The sequence below is a fragment of the Protopterus annectens genome, chromosome 6.part0, assembly GCF_019279795.1.
Source record: "Protopterus annectens isolate FY-2018-M chromosome 6.part0, PAN1.0, whole genome shotgun sequence".
NCBI classification, from domain to species: domain Eukaryota; kingdom Metazoa; phylum Chordata; order Ceratodontiformes; family Protopteridae; genus Protopterus; species Protopterus annectens.
The window spans coordinates 1,049,140,425-1,049,163,101 of record NC_056737.1 but is presented as its reverse complement, the minus strand read 5'-3'; the positions used below and the strand labels follow the sequence as shown (position 1 = coordinate 1,049,163,101).

Sequence of the window (22,677 nt, the reverse complement as noted above, 5' to 3'; positions counted from 1 at the left end):
TCAAGGACAGAACCCACATGATTAAAATTGCTGGAGCCATGTCAGACTCCAAACAAGTTACAAGTGGCATCCCACAAGGCTCAGTCCTGGGACCTCTCTTGTTCGGTATATATTTCTCGGAGGTACAGGCCAACACGGAAGGACTGTGGCTGACCAAGTTCGCAGATGACTGCAAACTGGGTGCCATAATCGACTCTCCAGCCGACACTAACATCCTCCAAAAGGGCCTCATAGAAACAGACAACTGGTGCCAGAGCCATGGCCTCAAGCTAAACGCCAAAAAGTGTATAGTCATCCCCTTTGGCAAAAACAAAGTGTCCACAAATTACCACATAGGTGGTAATCCATTAAGTACAGAAAGCGCTCAAGTTTATTAAATTGTATTTCCAAACCTATCGGGAGTTTGCATTTGTGCTACAGTGTTTTGCTCACAGCTTCATTCGACTTATTTGTGGTTCTTCAGTTTGTTCAAAGTCCTTTTAGTGCAAAAGTACAGAAGTAGTAATTAGGGACCTGGGGACCCAAGTTAATAGCAATCTCTCATTTGACAACCACGTGACCAAAGTGGTTAGAAAAACATTTTATATAGCCCACCTAATCATGAAGGGATTCACATCTAGATCAGGGGAGGTCATCGTGCCTTTTTAGTCATCCCTCATCAGGCCCATAATTGAGTACAATGCCCCTTTTGGGATGTACCTTACCAGACACTTGCAGCAACTGGAAAGACCCCAAAAGTACCTCACCAAGAGGATCAAAGGGCTCAAACAGATGCCATATGCTGCCCTGTTAAAGAAACTCCAGCTCTACTCAGTGGCATACCGCCTGCTCAGAGGCGATCTGTGCCTGGCGATAAAGCCATGTCCAACCCGGAATTAATGGACATGCTGCACCTCAGAAAATCCAAATCCCATCGAGCTACGTGCTCGAGAGACTTGAACCTCAGCACTGAAATAAATAGGACATGCTGGAGGGACAGATTCATAACCCAGAGGCTCCCTTCACTCTGGAGTAAAATCCCAGTCCAGGTTAGGCAGAGTCCCTCATTGACTGTCTTCAAGAGGAATCTTGATGAGTGGATGGGAGATCATAGGTTTACCCCGGGTATCACTTCTGTGTCACTGTTAGACAGAGGCACAGTATACTAACCTCGAAAAAGGGCATAGCAAAATTAATTTATAATGGGTGGCGAAAGCCAAACACACTCTGGCTAGGCTTATAAATGCCCTAGGGCAGATAGCCTAGTATGAACCTATGAACCTTTGAGTTGTTGAGCCTCATCTTCCTTTGATCTTGGCATAATTAAGTTTTCCATAAATATTTCCATTTGTACTTTTTCTTGGTTTTCATATTTCTTTGTTGTATACAGATTTTCATAAATTTCTGAAATAGCTCTAATACCTGTATAGGATCTCTGGTTATTTTCCTTGTCATAGGCTCCCTAAGTTTGGGAACAACCCTTTCTACTTTCTGTAGAATAAGTTGTTGTGCTAAACATTTTTTTGCTCTTGAGTTGTCAAAAATAGTTGTGTTAGATCAATCTTTCTAAAGTCATGTATATTGTCCACATTATCTGCATTTTCTCTTTAGCACTCTGCTGTTGCTTCTCTTTTTGTTCTGTAAAACTCTCCTTGTTTTATTTATTTACAGTATGTTTCCAGGATAGTCTATTGGGCCACAAGGAGCCCATTTTCAGTGGAGTCCTGGGGAGAAAAGCTCCAGAAAAATACAAATACATAGTACGCATTGTACATATACATTACAGATTATCTCATAGAAATACAAAGTAAATATGATAAGAAAAGGTTAACAATGAAGGAATGCATCAGTATAGTTACTTCATTAAATAGCAATAAATAACACTTATAGGTTCATAGGTAGGTACTAGGCTATCTACCCGAAGGCATTTATAAGCCTAGCCAGAATGTGTTGGCTTTCACCGTCCCCTTAGATTAGTTCCCTGTGCCTCTGTCCAGCAGAGCCATTGAAGTGATCCCCGGGGTAAACTTTCTGATATTCTTCATGTTTCACTGTTGCAGTCATTACACTTGGGTTATCCTGCTGGCAGGCTACCCTTAGCCTGAATTCCAAAGTCTAGGTCCGGCGTTGGTTGCTGTCGCCTCTTCCCTGACGTCAGTGCGCCAGGGGTATAAAAGATGCAGCCGACGCCATTTTCTTCAGTTTTTCTTACCCCAGATGTCAGGTGCCCCCAAAAGGGTAGGCTAAAAAATATGCCAATAAAACATGCATGCACCAAAATATATTATACTTTCATCTACAAGCAAATACACCATATAGGTTGTATAGATTAGAGAAGTGCAGATAAGTTCCAGCAAAGAAATGGGGGATGGTGGGTGGGTAACCTGGATTGCAACAGTGAATACACTCGAACATCTACATTTATGGTAAGTGTACACAGCTGTACTATGTTCTTCGTGTTTCACTGTTGCAGTCATTACACTTGGGTTGAATCCCAATGCTATGGTTGGGAGGCTGGAGCTAATATAGCATTAGGAGCGGCTATGAGGCCCTGCAGAACTGCAGTGGCAAAGCCTGCCCTGGATTTATAGTAGAGTGGTAAATGATAGTGCTTTGTAAAGGTGTGCACTGAACTCCAGGTAGCAGCCTCTAAAATGTCTTTGGTTGGTACCCCCTGAGGAAGGCTGCTGAAGTGGCTGCTGCTCTGGTTGAATGTGGCCTAATGCCCTTAGGCACTGGCCTGCCATGTTGTGAATAGCAGAAATGAATGCAGTGGCCTATCCACTTAGAAATAGTCTGCTTTGAGATAGGCTTTCCTTGTGATCCTGCAGCATATGCCTCTAGTAGTTGCTCTGTCTTTCTGAAAGCTTTGGTTCTGTTCAAGTCGAAGCGTAGTTGTCTGTGTATGTCCAAAGAATGCAGAATTCTCTCCCCCTTATTCTGTGGGTTTGGATAAAAAATGGGCCCTTTTGGGGGAGAGAGGGGGTGAAGTTTGCATTGAACCTGTCTGCCAGGATGTTGACTTTATCAGTTGGTTCAGTGTATTTTGTGCCATTCTGCACTAATTCCAAGCAGATGTGAGAATTGCCACTTAGATTCTTGACATAGCTAAAGAATGCCTTGTGGTTTTCTTTGGAGTCCTTGGCAATTTTTCTTTCGAAGCTAGCCTTGGATGATTTTATGAGGGATTGTAGTTTCTTGCTGATACTGATCAGGGATGTCTTCCCTTCTTGGGATTTTACTCTCTTCTGTACTAGTTTCCTCCTCCTATTGTATAGCTTGTTTATGGCAGGGGTCCACCAGACTGGTTTTCCTTTTTTCTTGGAGGAGTGATTCTTGGTTTTGCTTGGGATAGCACAATCCATGCATTCTTGTAGGTGCCCGTAGAGTGCATCAGTATAGGATTTTGCAGCTTGGACAGCATTATCCTTTAGCATGGGGGCTTTGAAACTTTCCACCTCGGTCTTAAGTAACGTGAAGTTTGCTTTTGAAAAGTTTTTCACAGTGATTTCTTTGACCGGGGGTGGGGGCAGAATGTGTATATCCATATATTCTGCAATACTTTAACTTTTGTGAGTCCCTCTAAATAATTCCTGTCTTTCCCTTTTATTTCCACTCTGTTTTAAAATCCATTTTCATTTTTTCCATTCACTAGCTATCCTTTCTGAAGAAATTTCTATTTACCCTAATGCTTAAATAGTTAACCAAAATCCATTTCTTAAGTTCTCCTGTTTTTAACAGGTAGTGGGTAGGTAGGAAAGCAACACTCTCATTTTTACATAATTATCCTGCATTTTTATCTTAGTTTTTATCTGTGTGTGGTCGGAAAGTTATTTGGATGTGTGTAGAAGCTTTCAGTTAAATGCACATATTCCTGTGAGTTGTAATGTCTTTCCTATATAGCCAGTTATTGTTGCTATGTAAATAAGTTCCTACAACTGAATTCACTTCTGACATACCAAATATTTTCACAAGTTTCTTCGAAAATATATCTCTCTTTTTATATTTTTCCCTCTAGGTCACCCTGATACATCCCAACTGTTGCAAATCAAGTTCTAATCTCCACCTATAAGTAATATTCTGTGTTGAAAGCTGATTATTTTTCCCAAAATTTTCTTAGGCCTCATAATGGCTGTTTGTGGTAGAATGTAAGTACATAAACACCAAACGGATCCACTAACTTCAAAAACACGAGTAAGGCAACAGGAACTAATACTTCACTCTAAAGGTTGATAAACGAAGTAAACTTTTAATTAAATATTGAGCTACACACTCAACGTGCGAAAAGAACCACGACAATTCAAACAATATAATCACATTAAGCGCTTTTCGTCGGGGTAATGCCCAGATGTCCTCAGATGTTAAAACATAAGTTCTCGTAAGGTTTAAAAAACCCACGTCAAATGACGTAACCAAGTGGGTGGTACTAAATACATTTAACCAAAATTTTCATTAAAAAGGCTAGTAGTAATTTCATTTTAAACACCAAATAAAATAATAAGAAAAATAATAAGAAAACAAAGTAACTACACCGAAGGTCAACAGGAATTTCATCTAACAAATACATATTGCACGTAAGGAGACAAACACTCTACAATATTCTAAAATGTTCCAAACCCATAAAGTGTCCGTACTTTCTTCTAAAAGAAATTAAAGTACTTTCATTTTAAAAATGAACTATAATGTTCGATTGCGCACTATCTATGCAGCACCTTCAAAGGTCCTAAAAACTCCAGTTTATGCACCAATAGTAGTCATTTAAAATGCATGATCCTAAAGGACATGTGCTAAAAAACATATGCCTTTTTATATTTCACTTCTCCACGAGTACCTGAAAGGCTTAACGCGTAATAAGTTCCACATTTTACACAAAATACACACATAACACACAAACTAATAGTCATGTTCCATAGATACGCCCATGTTCACCTTAGTAAACTCTTGAATTTTAAAATGCATGTTAATAAATAAATTTCATTTAGGCCTGGGGGACTACAAGCATCCAGTCTAAGCTGCCATCTCAACTCACTTTTTTCAAGGAGTAATTTAACCATATTACCCTCCATAAGCCTCCTACTGTCCTGTGGTGCTACTTGTGTTATAACCTTAAACCTAAAAGAATGCTCCAGGTTTTCCTCGCAGTGTCTTGCTAAAGCATTGTCCGTTTTGTGTTTATTAATAGCATAGATGTGTTCATAAATCCTATCACGCAGTCTACAATCGGTCTTACCGACATAGAATGCCGGACAGCCTTGGCACTGTGCCAAGTATACTACTGATCTAGAATTGCAGTTGAACTGTCTGTGGACAAAGATATTTTTAACAAAATGGGGGAACACCAAACCATCACTTATAAGAGGGGTATGAACATGAAAAGTTTGTTGGAAAAGCCATGGAGACCAATTAAGGATACTGCAGGTATGTATTTATTTATTTTTATTTTATTTATTTATTTATCATTTGTTGACCGGGAAAGTCCGACTAGGTTCCACAGAGCCTGTTTTCAGCGGAGGCCCAGGGAGAAATGCTCCAGTCGTTATTGTAGGTACATTGAGGTGGGCAATAGGTTTTGGATCAGGAATATGATTTACCACATTAGGGACAAGTTCAACTGCAACTGTGAGGAAACTAAATGAAATGTATTCATTAGCATGCATTTTAAAATTCAAGAGTTTACTAAGGTGAACATGGGCATATCTATGAAACATGACACTTAGTTTATGTGTGATTATGTATTTTTATACATGTGTGTTTAAGCATCTTTGCACATGTTGATATTTGTATCAGTGACATATGTTACTTTTACATACACCTATTACATTTATTACATATATTTATTCTTTTAATAGTTAATATATTCACTATATTAGTGAGTATGCATTAATCAAACATTTTAAATATTATTTTAAACATTCATTAGTTATGTTCTACACATACACTTTTAAATGCATTGCTAGTTGTTAATTTTAACTAATCAAAAAGTAGTAGGAATGATTCACCTACATTAGGAATGAATAAACTAACTTTTACAATAAATACACATAATTTCATTAAGAGAGAGGTTATTTGTGTAAAATGTGGAACTTATTCCGCATTAAGCCTTTCAGGTACTCGTGGAGAAGTGAAATATAAAAAGGCATATGTTTTTTAGCACATGTCCTTTAGGATCGTGCATTTTAAATGACTACTATTGGTGCATAAATTGGAGTTTTTAAGACCTTCGAATGTGCTGCATAGATAGCACGCAATTGAACATTAGTTTAGAACAGTAGTGTATAGTTCGTTTTTAAAACTAAAGTACTTTAATTTGTTTTAGAAGAAAGTACGGACACTTTATGGGTTTTGAACATTTTAGAATATTGTAGAGTGTTCGTTTCCTTACGTGCAATATGTATTTGTTAGATGAAATTCCTGTTGACCTTCGATGTAGTTACTTTGTTTTATTATTTTTCTTATTATTTTATTTTATTTGGTGTTTAAAATGAAATTATTACTAGCCTTTTTAATGAAAATTTTGGTTAAATGTATTTTGTACCACCCACTTGGTTATGTCATTTGATGTGGGGTTTTTAAACCTTACGAGAACTTGCGTTTAACATCTGAGGAAGTCTGGACATTACCCTGACGAAAAGCACTTAATGGAATTATATTGTTTGTATTGTTGTGGTTCTTTTCGCACGTTGAGTGTGTAGCTCAATATTTAATTAAAAGTTTACTTCATTTATCAACCTTTAGAATGTAAGTACATGCCAACATAATCCTTCCATGTTGCCTGTAGCCCCTTATTTTTTTTTCCTCTTCTATCACTATTGCCCCTCTAGCAATCAGTATTACTTACTCCACTTTTCCTTTGTTTCTGGTAATCTACTGAATATCCTCCATGAAATTCTTTCTTGTTCAAATTCTCTTGCTTATTGTTTTCTAAACTTCTCTACTGCAGCATTGCTATTTGCACTGCACATTTCTTAATGCAGTCCAGTCCTCTTTCCCTTTTGTCTATACCAGTAGGGCCATTTACATTCCAAGACAATATGGATAGAGTAGCCAGTATGATAAAAATATATTATTCCGTCTGTTATGACAGTTTTTAATGTGTATTTCCGACTAATGTTTGTCAGGCTGATCTTTGATACAGTTGTTTCTTATCTTTATTTGAACCCATGTCACTTTTTCAAGACATTTTGCTTCAATGAAAACTCTCAAGGAAAAAAACTAAATGCATTTTCAGAACACCCTTCCTCTTAATTTGGAACAAACAAAAACTATGTACATTTTCAACAAATGAAGCTTAACCCTCCAGATATGAGCAGTTGTCCCAAATAAACAGCTGCACCCACAGGAACAACCTACCTTGAAATGAAGGTTACCCACACCAAACCCCATGGTACAGCCTGTACTCCCACATACACCAATTGCTGTCTGGTCTTTTCTTACCTCTGTTCCTCTTGTCAGATGTGAAAAACAGTTTATATACTTTCACAAAAAAATAAGTCTTTGTCCTAAGGAAAAGTGCACCGTTACCTTTAAGTAAAACTAAATTGTGCATTGTTCTACTAAATGCATTACAGTATTAAGGTCTGCTGAGGAGGCTGCTATCTCTTATTCACTTCCCATAATTTCAAACTTTATTTTTCACTGAACTGTTTGTCCATTGTACCTATACATTTTGCATTTCCCTCAGCAAGGAATGCTCAGAAATCTCAAGATTAATTGTTTGCACCTGCCGACAGCTTGTCTCCATGCAAAAGTAGTCAGTAGTGAGGGGAAAAAAAACAGCTAACAACTTTGCAGATGCACAAAGGGAGTATTTGTAAATTTAATTCAGGACAGAATGCACAGAATTCCTCTGGCTAACTGTTTTCAGCTGTAGATGTCTTGTCTCTCACTGAGACCATTTTCTAATGGAAAAAAAAAACAAGCTAATATCATTGCAGATGCAGGACACTTAGCATTTTTCATGTTTTTCATCAGTTGTCTTATTTTTCAAGCCTGTTTGCTTACAAAAAAAATTTGTTTATAGCTTAAGCCAAAGACATTAATCTAGACATCCATCTTCATAACACAAGGGAAGTTATCATAATTATGCATATAATATACTCAATGCAGTTTTACATTGTACCTCAGCAGCCTACGGTCACAGCATTATAATAACTTAAACTTGCTTCTGCTCAGCCTTCCTTAACTTGTTATATTATATGTTTATCGCAACTAAAATGTGCTTATTTATTTTAATATCTTTAACACATACAACATTCAAAGAAAACACTTCCCCCACATTTAAAATTCCCATGACTACACACTGTACAAACTGCTTTACAATGTAATATGCGGTTTATATCATGAAATGTTTTATACAAATATTAACAAGACCTGACATTATTTTACGTACATTTATTTATTTTTTTATATTTTAAGCATTAATGACGGAATGTAGGGTATATGCTTTACGGTCCAGCCACAAGTATATCAAAATTATCAAAGGTCCAGTCTTTTGTCAACCACTTTTCCTTGCAAAACCATATTTTATAATTGTGATTGATACTTTGTCTCCCATTTGCTCACTAATTTCTGTGCTGCTGGTGTCTTTTTGATCTTCTCCCTCTCCCAGCATGAAACTCTGGTTCAAGTCTAAGGTATTCCTGATTCTACTAGTCAACTCCTGTGCTATTATTCTGCCTGTCAGTGATTTTCCTTTGGAACATTGGAAAAGATTTCACTGGAAGGAGAGCTCCCTCTTTCTCTGAGCTTTGTTGTCAGAAGAATGAAAAGCACAGTCCCCTTCTGCTCCGGCCCACTTTTTGCTGGATAAACTTTTTATTTCTCCTAAGCCTATTCTGCATCAAAAATGCATTTAATCAAAAATACTTTGAAGACAACCAAAGACAGCATCTTGAATCTTATACTTGCCTCCCAATATTCCCTAATTGCTGGGATAAATTTAGTTCTTCTGCCCGATATACAGTAAATAGTCGATATACCTTAATTTACCTGAAAGGCAGCTGTATAATCGCACTATTGTGCGACTTTACATATCAAAACTCAACATGTCCTGAAAACAAACTATCGAAAATGGTAATCTGGAAAACCAGAGTCAACCATTTTTTGAACTTCAGCCATCTCCAAACATCGTTATGCAGGGGGGCAAGCCCCCCCCTGCACCCCTTACACCCCCTACTTTAATATGCAAACTCTGAGATTGCACTACAGTGGGGAAAGGGTTCATTTCCCGATCCCTGCTATAGTGCAATCTGCATCTGAAATGCCGAATTCCAGTGAGCGAATGTCAATGTGCATTCTCTCATTGGAGTTCGAACCATTGTTGCTCGACATTTCAGAAATCTGGAGGTTGTACTTTCGCACTTTGGTGCATCGTACAACCGCCTTTCAACTAAATGAAGGTATACCGAATAGTCATTTCCACTAGTAATGTGCTGTCTCCAGATGTTAATGCTTTTCCCTACTTGCCACAGTCTTGTGAGGATCAACTATTTCTGCTGGTAAGATTGCATCTTTACTAATGTAGGTATTGGGTGCTTTCTGATGGCCAGGTTTGGAGCATACATTGTGTGCCCTTTCAGCTAGCAAATCCTGCTGTGGATCACCAGGCCAGTTGCTTATATGTGCGTTCATAAAATTAATGCAGCTCGTTCCTTTCAGTTTTTCAGTTACAGCAGAAAATCTCAGAGTTTCTCTGTGCGTGCTGTCTTTTAACTCTTCTTTTTTAAACGACTGTTCTTGATAAACCTCGTACTCAGCCAGCCTTTTCTCCATTTCATCCTCTGCTTTTTGCATTTTATCAGTTCACCTGAGTAGTTCGTTAAAGTTTCTTCTTTTTTTTCCAGCCTTCTATTATTTGAATTGATGTATTTCTTCAATGTTTCATTTAAGCACCTCTGAGTATGTTTCCTCTAAATTACTGGAAACTGTATCTTGAACCAAAGCTGAAGCTTGAACTGCTTTTTGCTTAACAGCCACAGAATTCTTCCCAGCTAGTGTTTTCTCTTCACATTTTCTGGCTGATTTTCTTTCAGGTTCTCCAAATATATTCTTTGCTGGCATCTAGGCAATGTACTTACTAGCCAAACTGAATTTTACCCAAACTGGCAAATTCACTGGCTCCCTTTTCTCAGTTTCTTTTTTTTTTCACACTGGGAGAGCTGAAATTAAACTGTTGATCAATGTGTAGCCATCTTGGAAGTCTCCTCCAGAATTACTTGTAATTGTTCATTAGATCATTGGTTCATTTCCCAGCAGTCTTGCATCTCATTCTGGATATCTAGTTGGGAAATTTTTATTTATTTATTTTTTTACAGTGCTGACAGTAATATTGGACAGTGATGGTAATGAACAAGCAGAGAGCAGACCACTAATCTACAAACAGTTTAGGTACTCTGTCTCTTCTGATGACTGAAGAGACCTATTCACTCCTGATTCTTAAAGCGTTCTGAAATTTTCGGTGGTTCGCAGAGAAGTGCAAAGTTGGTTCTGTACCCGTTGGGGGAATATTTGGTTTTTGCCTCAGTGTTTTACGGTTGTCAGAAAAAGTGAAGCTTTGTATGTATTGTTTTTTTTGCGGATGTCGCCGCCGTGATATCATTCATTGTTTATTTTGGTTTTTGGTTGCCAGCACGGCACCATTGGGGTGTAAGCTTTTTGCTAGGTTCAATAAGGGGCAGCTTAAAGATTGGGTATGATTATCATTGGCTGGTCTTTCCACAATTTTAAGCGGTATAACAGATTCTCACATGGCGCTTATCTTCGGTGAACAAAAGCAGTTAGCCCCAGGCAAGATTGCCCGTCCGTTCGAAGAAAAGCTCTTTAGAAGCGTCACGCTTTGTTCTGAAGAACGGCGCGCTCCGTTCTGGAGTCGGTTAGAGGACTCAGTGGAACCCAGGATGTGCGGCGGCAGGAGAGGGATTCTCAGGAGGGCACTGGCTTCCCAAGGGCTGTCCTCCCGACCTTCCCCTCCCCTCCTAGGGCCTCCCAGTCCCCTCTCCTCCTGTTTCCAGAAGGTTAGGCCCCTGCTTCTGTGTTTTTAAGGCCCAGGCAGCAGCTCCTCCAGGTTTAGCAGAGGGTGGCCAAATGGCAGATGCAGGCATGTGCCTTGATAGGGTGTGCTGCCCCTCCTGATTCCTTGGCCTACACGAGGAGAGGGGGTCTTTGAGTTTAGGCGGAAAAGAGGGATGAGGGTGCAGGAGTGAGTGTCTCAGGAGCAGACTACTCTCCTTATTCTTCTTCTGATTCTGTTTGCTGACTTGATCTGCTTCTCCGTGAGATTTTGATTGGGAGTTTCCTCTTCGATTCTCTGTTTAGAACATTTTTCTTTAAGAGGTCTCTCATTCTCCGAGGGAACATTTTTCCAGAGGAGATTCAGGACTTACCTCTTCATATTGAGGCTTTTATCTTTCCTGTTTTACCTCAGCATGGGCCCTTTGTTATACCTCCTGTTCTGGATGTGTGGGAAGATGTGTTTGAAGAGGTTTCACCCGGATCTGTTCTCCTATTTGCCTGCCTGTTTATACCTATCTTATTAAGAGTCTATTACAGACTTATAAAAGTCTACCCAGGGACCCTAGGGTGTCAAGGAAACTGTTAGTCAGGGACCTAGGGTGTCAAGGCAGGTGCCAGAGCCTCCGGTAGATCAGATAAAGAAGGCCCAGAGCTCTACGGCCAGGGAGATGGCTTTTCTATTCTATGCTTCATATGCCTTGCTATCCTAACTATCTTCTTTCAAAATTGAATGTTAAAAGGTGGATCTTATCTTAATTGAGTGTAAAGATCTAGTGTGCTCAGTGTGAACTAATTGCATTGAGTTGTAAAGCATACAAGTATTGGGTTTTGATGCAGGTGGAGCCTGGGGGTACAGAGGTTACAATGGCCTTTTGGCTGTGCAGCTGCTTCAGCTCAGGGGCACAGGAGTTCAGTTTATCTGACACGCATGGCTGAGGGATCAAATGGATGCAGGATTTTTAAGACAGACTTTGTTTGGTTCACTTGTTTGGTGGCTCTTGTTTTGTTCACTTGTGGAGTCAGTCTTAGTGAATAAAAGTCAAGGTTAAGAAGTAAATGGAGTAGTGTAAAGATTTCGCGCAAGTAAATTTAGTTGCTGCTAAAGGGGTGGGCGATATCCGGGGTGGACGTCTATCCTTCTTATCTAGTCTAAGGCGTGGTAGATTCGCAGGAGCTCGACCTTCCAGAGCAGACCTAGAAGCAGAACCTACGTTCACAACCGAGGGGGCACAACAAGGGGCCAGTGCCTTTTAAGTAAAGCAGAGGCAATGACCTCTGCTTTTCAGCTGCCTTGCCCTTCTTGCCTTCTTTTCTAGCTCGGAAGGAAGGGAAGGACTCTTGGAGGAAGAGTAAATGATGGAACCCAAGACAAATGTACAATACAATCATACAGTTCAGTTTTAAAGTTTTACCTCCTTACCTTTGCATGCCGGACGCTCCTCCGGACCAAAGAAAAGAGGCCTCAGCAACAAAGACAAACAAATTTCTCTGTTAAACCAAATAAGGGCCAGGGTCCCTCTGCCAGAAGTGGGCCTGTGATTTCTCGCCTGTTCCTAGTACCCAAAGAAACCAAAACGCCAGACCAATCCAGATTTATCTATCCTCAACACTTTCTGGACATTCATTCCCAAGTTCAAACATGGCGTTACAAGCTTTGTTTACCTTTTGGCAACACCTCTTGGATGGTCTGGATGATCAGGAGGACTCTTCCTTCATCCTCCTATACCTCTCAGTTGCAGAAAGTGCTCAGTTTTTTTTTCAGGCTGGCTTTTCTCATTATCAGTTCATTGCATTGCCCTTTTGCTATCTGGCTTAGTGTTCCGCGTGTTGTTCTGGCTCAGTGAATGCTTTCTTCAGAGCTCAGATCATACGAATCTAGATCTATCCTTATGATTATGCCGATTCTGGCAAGGGCCCAGGGAACTTCTTCACTTACTTTTACAGTATGTGATAGCAGTGCTAAGTGCTAAGATGCCTGGGGTATTCTGCGAGCGAAAGTCAGTCTAGTACCCTCTCCTCTCATGTGTGCTTTCTGGGTGTGAGACCACTGACAGCATCCCCAGATGGCCTTTTGACCCAGGACAAACAAAGAATCTTTTCTCTTTCTCCATCAATCAAGTCTCATCTGGACAGGCTGACACAGCAACCAAGCCTTGGCATCTTAGAGGTTCATCTGGTCTCTGGTGCTGCCAATGCCAAAATGCCAAACATAATAAGATCAAACAATATGAACTATAAAAACATGGACACACAGGACACTGCCAATGGACACTGTCATTCAGATAATACCTTGGAAAGGAATTTTGTTTTGTGGTGGGCTCAGGAATGTCACCTAAACAAACTCTCTGTTCTCTCAGAGGCAAGAAGTCAGATTCTAACTACAGATGCCTCTCAGACAAAGGGAGGAGCTCATCTAAATGGAAAGTGGTGGGCAAGAACGCCGCAGTGGCCTGCCAGACTTCAACATCTGCATATCAACTTGAAGGAGATGCCAGCAATTGCATGCATTAATAGCAAGGATTTTACTTCTTCCAGGGCAGGTGTTGGTTCTAACAGACAACACCTTTCCACCTCTCCTCCCAAAGGTACAGGTGAAGGTGAAGGTCAGACAGGACAAAAGAAAGATTTAATAGCTCCAGATGGCATCGACCAGCACTGGTACCCATTACTGAGAAGTCCTTTGGGGAGCTCCATTTGGCTTGCCTTTTCCACCACACCTGTCTCACTCAAGACAGTCATTCACTCAATGTCAAACTTCACTCTCTCTATCTAACAGCCTGGCATATTCTGTTTTAAACCCTGGAGGGTCTTCTCATGTTATTTTGTGTTTTTATTGGCCTTTTTGGAGGCCAGAAAGCCGTAGTAGAATGGAGTAAGTGTAATGATAAATGGAGGAGATTTTAATTTGATGTTTACAAAGGAATTTGTTTCTAAGCCTAATTAATTTGTAGTGAGTCTTCAATATCTTACTTTGTTACTGGACAAAGGTTTGTCCTTCTCCTCTATTAAGGTGTGCATGCTGCAGCAACTATGACTGTGACCCACCATTGTTTTCTCTTTTTTCTCATCCTTTGTTTAAGCAATTCCTTAAGAGGGCAAAGACCCCCCCCCCCGCTAAGCTCCTACTCTCCAATAGCTTTGTGTTGGAGAATGGAAACACTCACTTTGAGCCTGCAGCTACTGCAGCTACCTCGAGTTGAAATATTTATCATGGAAGACTGCTTTTTGTTTGGCATTACTCTGCAAGCTGAATTACAGGCCCTTATGGCTTTTGGGCCTTTCTTCTTTTTTTTAATTTTTTTCATGGTATCTTTTATCTTATTAATAATTTCTCCTCCCCTTAAGCCTAAAGTAGTTTGGCTTTAAACCAAAAAACAAACTATTCATTTTGCCTTTTTATGCAAACTCCCAAAATAAAGGGGAAAAGATTTTGCACACTTTGGATATACACAGGCATTTGCGATATTCTGTAGAGTTAGGTTGGTTTTGGGTTGTGGTTGTTGTAATATTGTAAATAATATTAATAGGATAGGTGTGGTGGTTGGTTTTGCTTTTTTTTTTTTTTTCTTTTTTTTTTCTTTTGACATCTGGGGCATCTGGGAAAAGACTGAGGATATGGATAGCGTCGGCGCTTTTTGCCCCCTGGCGTCTGATGTCAGTTTTAGCGCCTTGACCGGCGTCAGGCCTTATCTTTTGGTATTCGGCCGACCGAGGACAGCGGACTACCCATATGTTACTTTTTTATAATGTGACTACCTAACACCCCCAAGTAGTGCAAGCATGTGAAAATTCTCCAGTCAAAGCATTGTAAAAATCATTTACATTTTTCTAGGTTCCTGCATTTCCCGTTAATCCCATATGCTCCAGATCTCTAAATACACTGAGGTCACACAAACTCAGTTTAGAGAGAAGTTTTATTATACATGTAACAATCAACCTTTTCTCTCTGTTGCAAGTTAGCTGACTTCAGAGTCATCATTAACGCATATGTTTGCATCTGCAGCATGACATAGTGTAGGGAAATATTAACAGTACATTGTTTACTTGCCAGCCTGTTAGGCTTTGGCAAAACTGATGCACAACAAATGGTAATGTTCTGGTTAAGAAATGATTAGACGACGACTCCTCTTCTTTCGGCTTTTCCTGGTTAGGGGTTGCCACAGCGGAACAACGGTCCGCAGAATGATTGGCAGTGGAGTTTTATGTTGTCGAGTTGGCGCCTAACCTTCCACAGAAGGCGCACACACTCACACCTAGGGCCAATTTACAGTGTCCAATCCACCTACAACATGTCTTTGGGATGTGGGAGGAAACCGGAGCACCCGGAGGAAACCCATGTGACCCCAGGGAGGAAATGCAGACTCCACACAGAAGGCACCCCAGCCGAGAATCAAACCAGAGAACCTCTTGCTGTGAGGTGAAAAAGCTAACCATCGCAACCGCACATAAGAACTGATTAGACTGTGTGTGATTTTTGTAAGTGTAGTAAAGAAGTGCCCCTCCAGTATACTTAAAGAGCAGTTATAATTGAGAACAGCAAATTCCAGAGCCAACCAGCAAAAAAATTTAATAGCTATCAGCCTGTTGGTATGTGTTGTTCACGAAGTTGAAGTGTTTTCTACTGCATTTGCGGTACTTAAGTTAATCATTTTGTGTATGTGTACCTTTGTCTCTTGACTTTATTGCATGTACAATGTTTAATTCCTTCATTTACGTACTAATACCTTTATTCCTCTTTATCCAATTAGTATGAGGTTATGATTGCTTTGACATATGTAATCTGATAATTTGATGGCCTTCCATGGCTAGCGGTAGACTTATATTAGGTGAACTGGTTGTCTTTTTAGTTATGACTCTGGATTTTGTGGTCTTAAGCCTGACTTTTAATATGGTTTGCATCTATTACTATACTGTTCGTATTGTCCTGGTTTAAACCTGAAAATATCTATGTTTTTCTTGTGTAGTGCACATTTGTTGGTTACAGCAAATATACCAATGGAATTGTACTGAGCTCAGGTTTTGATTCTTCAGTAGAATACTAGAATCCATATGTGTTTATTTTAGGATGTTCATAGACACATTGCTTGGTGTACAAATCCATGTACTGATGGCTTGCTTTCTAAGCAGACTTGTTCAGTTCACAGAGCCCGTGTTGCCTAGAAGCAGAGGTGTGTGCTACTGGGCAGTAGAAGGTTTGGTGCTACATTTAAATGTAGTTGTTGGAGCATGGCCTATGCTAATGAGGCCCCATAAGCAAGACCGATACACTGCTTTTTTAGGATACTTGCATAGTTAGTCCTACACTCAATACTATGCAAGTTACCCTAAACAGTAGTATAGAAAATGTGTATGTATGCTTCTAGATATTTCATTGGGGGGAATCTGTCAAGGGGAAGCAGGACAGTGTTACCCTGCACAGATTACCAGTCCAGGTAACTGTTATGGAATGTCTGACTTGGTGATGGGTGTGTTTGTGTATTTTTCATGTCCTTGGCAGTCACTTTCTGTATTCGTAACCCATTACATTGTAAAGATATTTTAGAATACTTTTGCTCAAACTGCTGTGCCTTGAGAATGGATGTACTTGATGCATGTGTGCTTCATTATCATCAGCCCCATTTTTCCCGTTTTTTTCTACATGGGGTCGGGGTGTCATGTTAACTGTCACCAATTCTCTCGGTTCAGTGCCAGACTCCTACCTTCTTCAACACTCATGCCTGACTGTCGCAGATCTTCTTTCACACACTCCATCCACCTCTTTGCTGGACATCCTTGTTTCCTCTTATCTTCTTCCTGTCTGTTCCAAATCTTCCTCAACAGATTGTCCTCTGCTTTTCTGCACATGTCCAAACCACCGTAATCTGTTCTCTTTGATCTCTTCTGCAACTGGAGCTACTGTGGCTTCTGCTCTTATGTCCTCATTTCTTCATCTGTCCCACAGTGTGCATCTTACCACCCTTCTCAGGCACCTCATTTCCATCACCTCTAGCATCTTCAGCTGTTCTGCCTTTACTGCCCAGGTTTCTGTACCATACAGTAGTACTGGTCGCACTACTGTCTTGTACAGCTTACATTTCAGCTTCTTTGGCATTCTTCTGTCATAGACTACACCTGACACTCTATGCCAGTTGGCTGCAGCCCCTCTGATTCTAGCTTTGACCTGTTCATTCAGACTTCCCTTCTCCTCAGCCACCCCTCCCAGATACTTGAAACTGTTTACCTGTTACACTATTTTGCCTTCTGTCTTTATTCTGAGCTGCTCTTGATTTCCCCAGTTTGGTGCCATTGCCACCGTCTTATCTGTGCTTAGTTTCATCCCATGTGCCTTCAGTTTTGCATTCCATTCTCCTATCCTTTGCTGCTGAAGTTCTAGCTCAGAGTCTGCCTGTAATGCCACATCGTCTGCATACAACAACTTTGTTGATCTATTCCCCTCAACCTGTTTGCTAATGTAGTCCATCACCAGTATGAACAGCAGTGGGCTCAGAGCTGAACCCTGGTGTACACCCCCCCCCACTGAGAACGACTCTGTGAGGCTGAACACTGTTCGTACTTGAGTCATTAGGTCCTTGTACATACCCTGCACTAATTCTTCCAGTGTTTCTGGAACTTCAGACCACCGCAGTCCCACCCGGACTAGCTTTCTTGGGACCTTGTCATATGCTTTCTCCAAGTCTAGGAATGCCCAGTTGGACTCTCTCCAGTTCTTCTGAAGTCCTGGGTCCTCTCCTATTTGGTATCCACTTCTCTGAAGTACAGGCTAACACAGGAGGTCTTTGGCTAACAAAGTTCGCAGATGACTGCAAACTAGGAACCATAATCAAAACTCCTAATGATGTGGACATCCTACAAAAGTGCCTCACTGAGACAGATGCCTGGTGTCAAAGCCATGGCCTCGAGCTCAATGCCAAAAAGTGCATTGTCATCCCTTTTGGTAAAAATTCAGTACTCGTGAACTACCACATAGGGGGTAGTCTACTTAACACCGAAAGTATGATGAGACCTTGGGACACAGGTGGACAGTAGTCTTTCCTTTGATAATCACATCGCCACAGTAGTCAGGAAATTCTTCTACGTGGCACACCTCATCACAAAAGTTTTCTCATCCAGGAAAAAAGAGGTCACTGTTCCCCTCTACTCGTCACTCATTAGACCCATTATAGAGTACAATGCCCCTTTTGGTATGCACCTCACAAGACATCTACAACAACTGGAAAGGCCGCAGAAATACCTCACAAAGAGGATTACTGGCCTCAAACAGATGCCCTACGCAGACCATCTCAAAAAATTCCAGCTTTACTCAGAGGCGATCTCTGCCTAACATACAAAGCTATGTCAAACCCAGAGCTGTTGGACATGCTCCATGTAAAGAAATCGCAATCTCTTCGAGCCACACGCTCTAGGGACCTAAACCTTGTCACCACAATAAACAGAACATGCTGGATGCATAGATTCCTGTCTCAGAGACTTCCCGTACTTTGGAACAAACTACCTATTTATATCAAACAAAGCTCCTCATTAGCACTCAAGAAAAATTTTGATGATTGGATGGGAAATAGGAAATTTACCCCGGGGATCACCTCTGTGGCTCTGCTCAACAGGGGCACAGGAAAATAATTTTCTTGGGTGGCGAAAGCCAGGGTACCTTTTTAGCTTGGCTTACGTAGGCCCTAGGGCCAATAGCCTAGTACCTGCCCATGAACCTATGAACCTGTCTCACTGCAAAAATCGGGTCAGTTGTGCTGCATCCTGATCTGAATCTCCCATCTTACATTCTACTACTCTAAGTATCCGTTTATCAATCACCCTCTCCAGAACTTTCATGCAATGTGATAGGAGTTTGATGCCTCTGTACTGCCCACAGTTGTGGATGTCCCCTTTGTTCTTGTACACTGGCATGAGTATGCTTATTCTCCAGTCATTTGGGATACACTTCTTTCCCCACTGCTATTAGTACCCTCAGGCAGGAGCCATTTCTCCCCATCTCACCAAGCATCTTTATCATATCTGCTGTGAACTCATCTGAGCCTGCTGCTGTCACTGACTTCATTTTCCTTAGTGCTGTTCTTACTTCTTCTAGGGTGGGCTCCACTTCTCTTATCGTAGGCTTTTTCTGGAGCAGTACAGCTTGTATGAGGTTTTCTTCATTCAGAAGTTGCTGGGATTATTCCTTCCTTATGCCTTTAATAATCCTATGTACTGGTGAGCAGGTTGCTGCTGGCATCCCTTGTGAAGGGACTATCTTCTTTATCTTTCTGTCTTTGACTTGCTACCTGATGTAGTTTATTTGTGCCATTTACTACATCACTTTCCAGAAGTTGGTAGAGTGCCTCTGATGCCCTATTCTTTGCTATTGGGACTTCTTTCAAAGCTTCTTTGTTAGCCAGTCAGTAGTCCTTCCTAGCCTGGTCAGTCTTTTCTATCTCCCTGTTCTTCCTGCACTCCTTTCTTTTGATGACTTCCTGGACTTCTGCATTCCACCACCAGCTTTCCTTACTTACCTTATTTCCATACCTGGTTCACTACATATCTTTTCTGTAATCCTAACACATGTTGTTTTAGGCGCTGCCATTCTTGTTCAGCTCCACCTGTCTTCTTGGGATGCTAGAGCCTGGAGTAATTCCTTGAACTGTTGTACTTTCTCTCCAGTCAACTTCCAGGTCTTCAGCCTGGTCTCTGTTGACCTTAGAGCCTTCTCTGACCACTGCTTGCTGCTGATTGTGGCAACTAGTGGTTTATGCTGTGGGCCGACTGTTTCACTGAGGATGACTTTGCATTCATGGGTTCTACCCCAGTGCCTTTTCTTTACCAGGAGGAAGTCTACTTGAGTATGTGTACTTGCTAGGGTATAACTTTGCTAACTAATAAAGTACCACCAGTGATGGTTTGTGGAAAGGCAAAAATATGCTGGTCATACCAGCAATAGTAAAGGACAGTTGTAGTGATTCTGCCATTAGTGTGGGGATGGAGAATTAGCAGAGGTGCAGTGTGCATAGAATTGCAGCAGACAAAATGAATGGTACAGGTTTTATCTTAATAAGATCTTAATAAGATTTAATAGTTTATTTTGTCTCGAATGCTTTGGTTAACAAGCCTTCTGTTTTTTGTGTTAGTCTCGCCATAACACTGAAGATTTCAACTTGTTTACGCTTGATGATGTGGATGCAGCATTTGACAAGATACAGCAACTAAAGTTTTCTCAGATTGTAAACCTGAAAGGTAGGAAAGAAAAGCTTAAATGAATATTCACTGTGTTATTTATATGCCCGTCTTATAATTTAAAATTGCCAGGAATGTCCTCAACAAACCTGAAATGTTGGTGCAAAGTTATGTATTATAAAATTCCCATTAGCTTTTAAGGGTGCAAATTATTATATTTGTCTGTATGAAGTTTCAGTGCAGAGTAGTTGTTGGGACAACCAGCCAAGTCTGTATATTGCATTTTTTTTATGTTAATAAATGCAGTGTGTGACTTTTTTGAGAATGGTTAAGCCTTTTTATAACCACAAGTATTTTAATTTTGATAGCAATTTAAAATTAACAGAGCATGACAGTGATTTAAATGTCGACTCTGTTTCATAACATCAGAGTTATGACTGTCTGTACTGTTTGCAGTTACTGACTAATTAGTATCATGGGAGCAAGTCATGACTTCAGTCAAAACTTTGAGAGCACTGTTGATGTAGCCTAAGCTGCATGGGTTATATTCTGCCCAGAACATGTCTGTCAGCTTACAGAGCTTCACAGCACATTCTGTTCATCTTAATTGCTGTGGGTCTGAAGGAGAGCTGTAGAAAAGCAGTGGTCAGTGTGCCAAAAGCTCCTTAGCTTTCTTGCCACTGAATGAAGTATGCTTCCTCTGCAGGTTTCATAGAACTGACAGACTCTTAGCAGTCATTTATGGTTGGTCAGATATGTATCCTTGTTCATGAAAACCTTTCACATTTACATTTTTATGAAGGAAAAACTGTGTTTTAAGTGAACATTTTATTCTAGGAAGTTTATATTTTTATGTAATGTCTTGCCTTTTCAGGGGAATTTTGCTTGTGAATGCCTGTGTGACGAAACTGTGTAAAAGAACTGTTTTACTATTTATTTTCTGCATATTTATATAGAGTTAGTATTTTAGGGGCACGTCATTTTGCTTTTGGAGACTATCATTGATTTTTTTTTTTTTTTGCCTCAAAATCCTTACCTTTCTCTCAGAAGATTTACTGACATACACAGGCAATGAGCTACCCATTTTTCTTGTCTCTGTGAAACCATGGAGCATTTGCTGGTCTCTTGGGTTCTTCCTTCCCCAATCCATAAGAGTAAAAATGTATCTGATGATGTCATTTTTATTCGTTCCTCAACGAATGGGTCTGAAATCTGCTTTTCTGTAGGTTGTAGGGGTCTATATTAGATAAACGAACGCTTAAATGTTTTTAGAGATTTAGAGATCGAACAGTTAAGTATTCGAATATCTTTAAAAATTAAAAAAAAAAAAGTAAAACTAAAACAAAAAAGGGTGTAAGCAGGGGGTCAAGCCCCCCTGCACCCCCCCACGTAGGGGGCTGTGCCCCCCACACCCCTCACTACTTAAATATACCAACTCCAAGATCACGCTACAGTGTAGGGAATGGGAAATTTCCTGTTTCCGCTCTGCCGTGCACTGAAGTGCGATCTCAGAGTTGGTATATTTAAGTAGAGGGGGTGTGGAGGGTGCAGGGGGGCTTGTCCCCTGCTAAAACCCTTTCAGTTTACCTTTTTTTTTTCTTTCTTTCTTTTATTATATTTTCGAACACTTAAATGTTCGATCTCTAAAGGTCGACCTATTGAGATTCGAACATTTAAGTGTTTGTCAATGTAATATAGACCCCGATTGTAGGATCCAAGTCTGGAGATCCTCCCTTTACCTGTAATGCCCCTAACTACTGCATTACCTCATATGTCGTTTGCCATTCTTAACGATTCATTCGGGATTGTGTTCCGTCAAGCTCAATATCTTGTTTTTTTTGGGGGGGATAGTCACTAAAAACTTTACAGTTTAACTTTCTTTTCTTATTTATCAATTTGCATAGCATCCTTTCTTTACACTCTAAGCTAGTTTATCTTTTTATCTTTTGTTACCGTCCTTTGGTAATTTCTTTTTTTTTTTTTTTTTTACCTTTTCTGTAAGTTATTATCATTAATATTGTTGGTATAACTTTACTTTACTCTGTCTAGTATTTAAAAAAAAAAATCTTTTTTTAAACTCTCTTTCTGGACAGACCTTTCCATTTGGCATAGTTCATAGGTATGACCGAAAAGCCTGCTAGATTTAAAATGTGCACTTCTTGTGGGCATAAGATATACAACTCCGATGCCCACAGGAAGTGCATCTATTGTTTAGGCCCATCCCACCTAGATACTACTTGTACTGTTTGTGATGGTTTCAGTGCCAGACCCATCTGTGATAAGTGAAACAAATTAGTGCTTTTTAAAGGCCTTATCCCTTCTTCTGCACTGCCTTCTGCTGTGTCTGCTTCAGGGGCTTAAACCCCATCTCAGAAATCAAAATCCATGGAGCCCAAGGAGCATAGAAAGCACTGTCCTGTCAGGTCTCATAAATCTGCTCAGCCATCTGTGCCTCCACCTAAGATTGCCAGACACTTGGATCTGATGCTTTCTACTTCAAAGTCTTCCCAGCTCGAAAGCCTCCTGCTT

The 22,677-nt window shown here is 40.4% G+C and overlaps 1 protein-coding gene across 2 annotated transcripts in view; it reads left to right on the top strand.

Annotated features, from left to right (window-relative positions):
- CPSF2 (cleavage and polyadenylation specific factor 2) overlaps positions 1 to 22,677 on the top strand; it is an 806,201-nt gene that overhangs the window by 322,100 nt on the left and 461,424 nt on the right. For both annotated transcript variants that reach the window (XM_044074658.1, XM_044074655.1), the window contains exon 4: positions 20,103 to 20,208. In XM_044074658.1, coding sequence (XP_043930593.1) covers positions 20,103 to 20,208 — 106 coding nt within the window. The remainder of the gene's footprint in view (positions 1 to 20,102; positions 20,209 to 22,677) is intronic.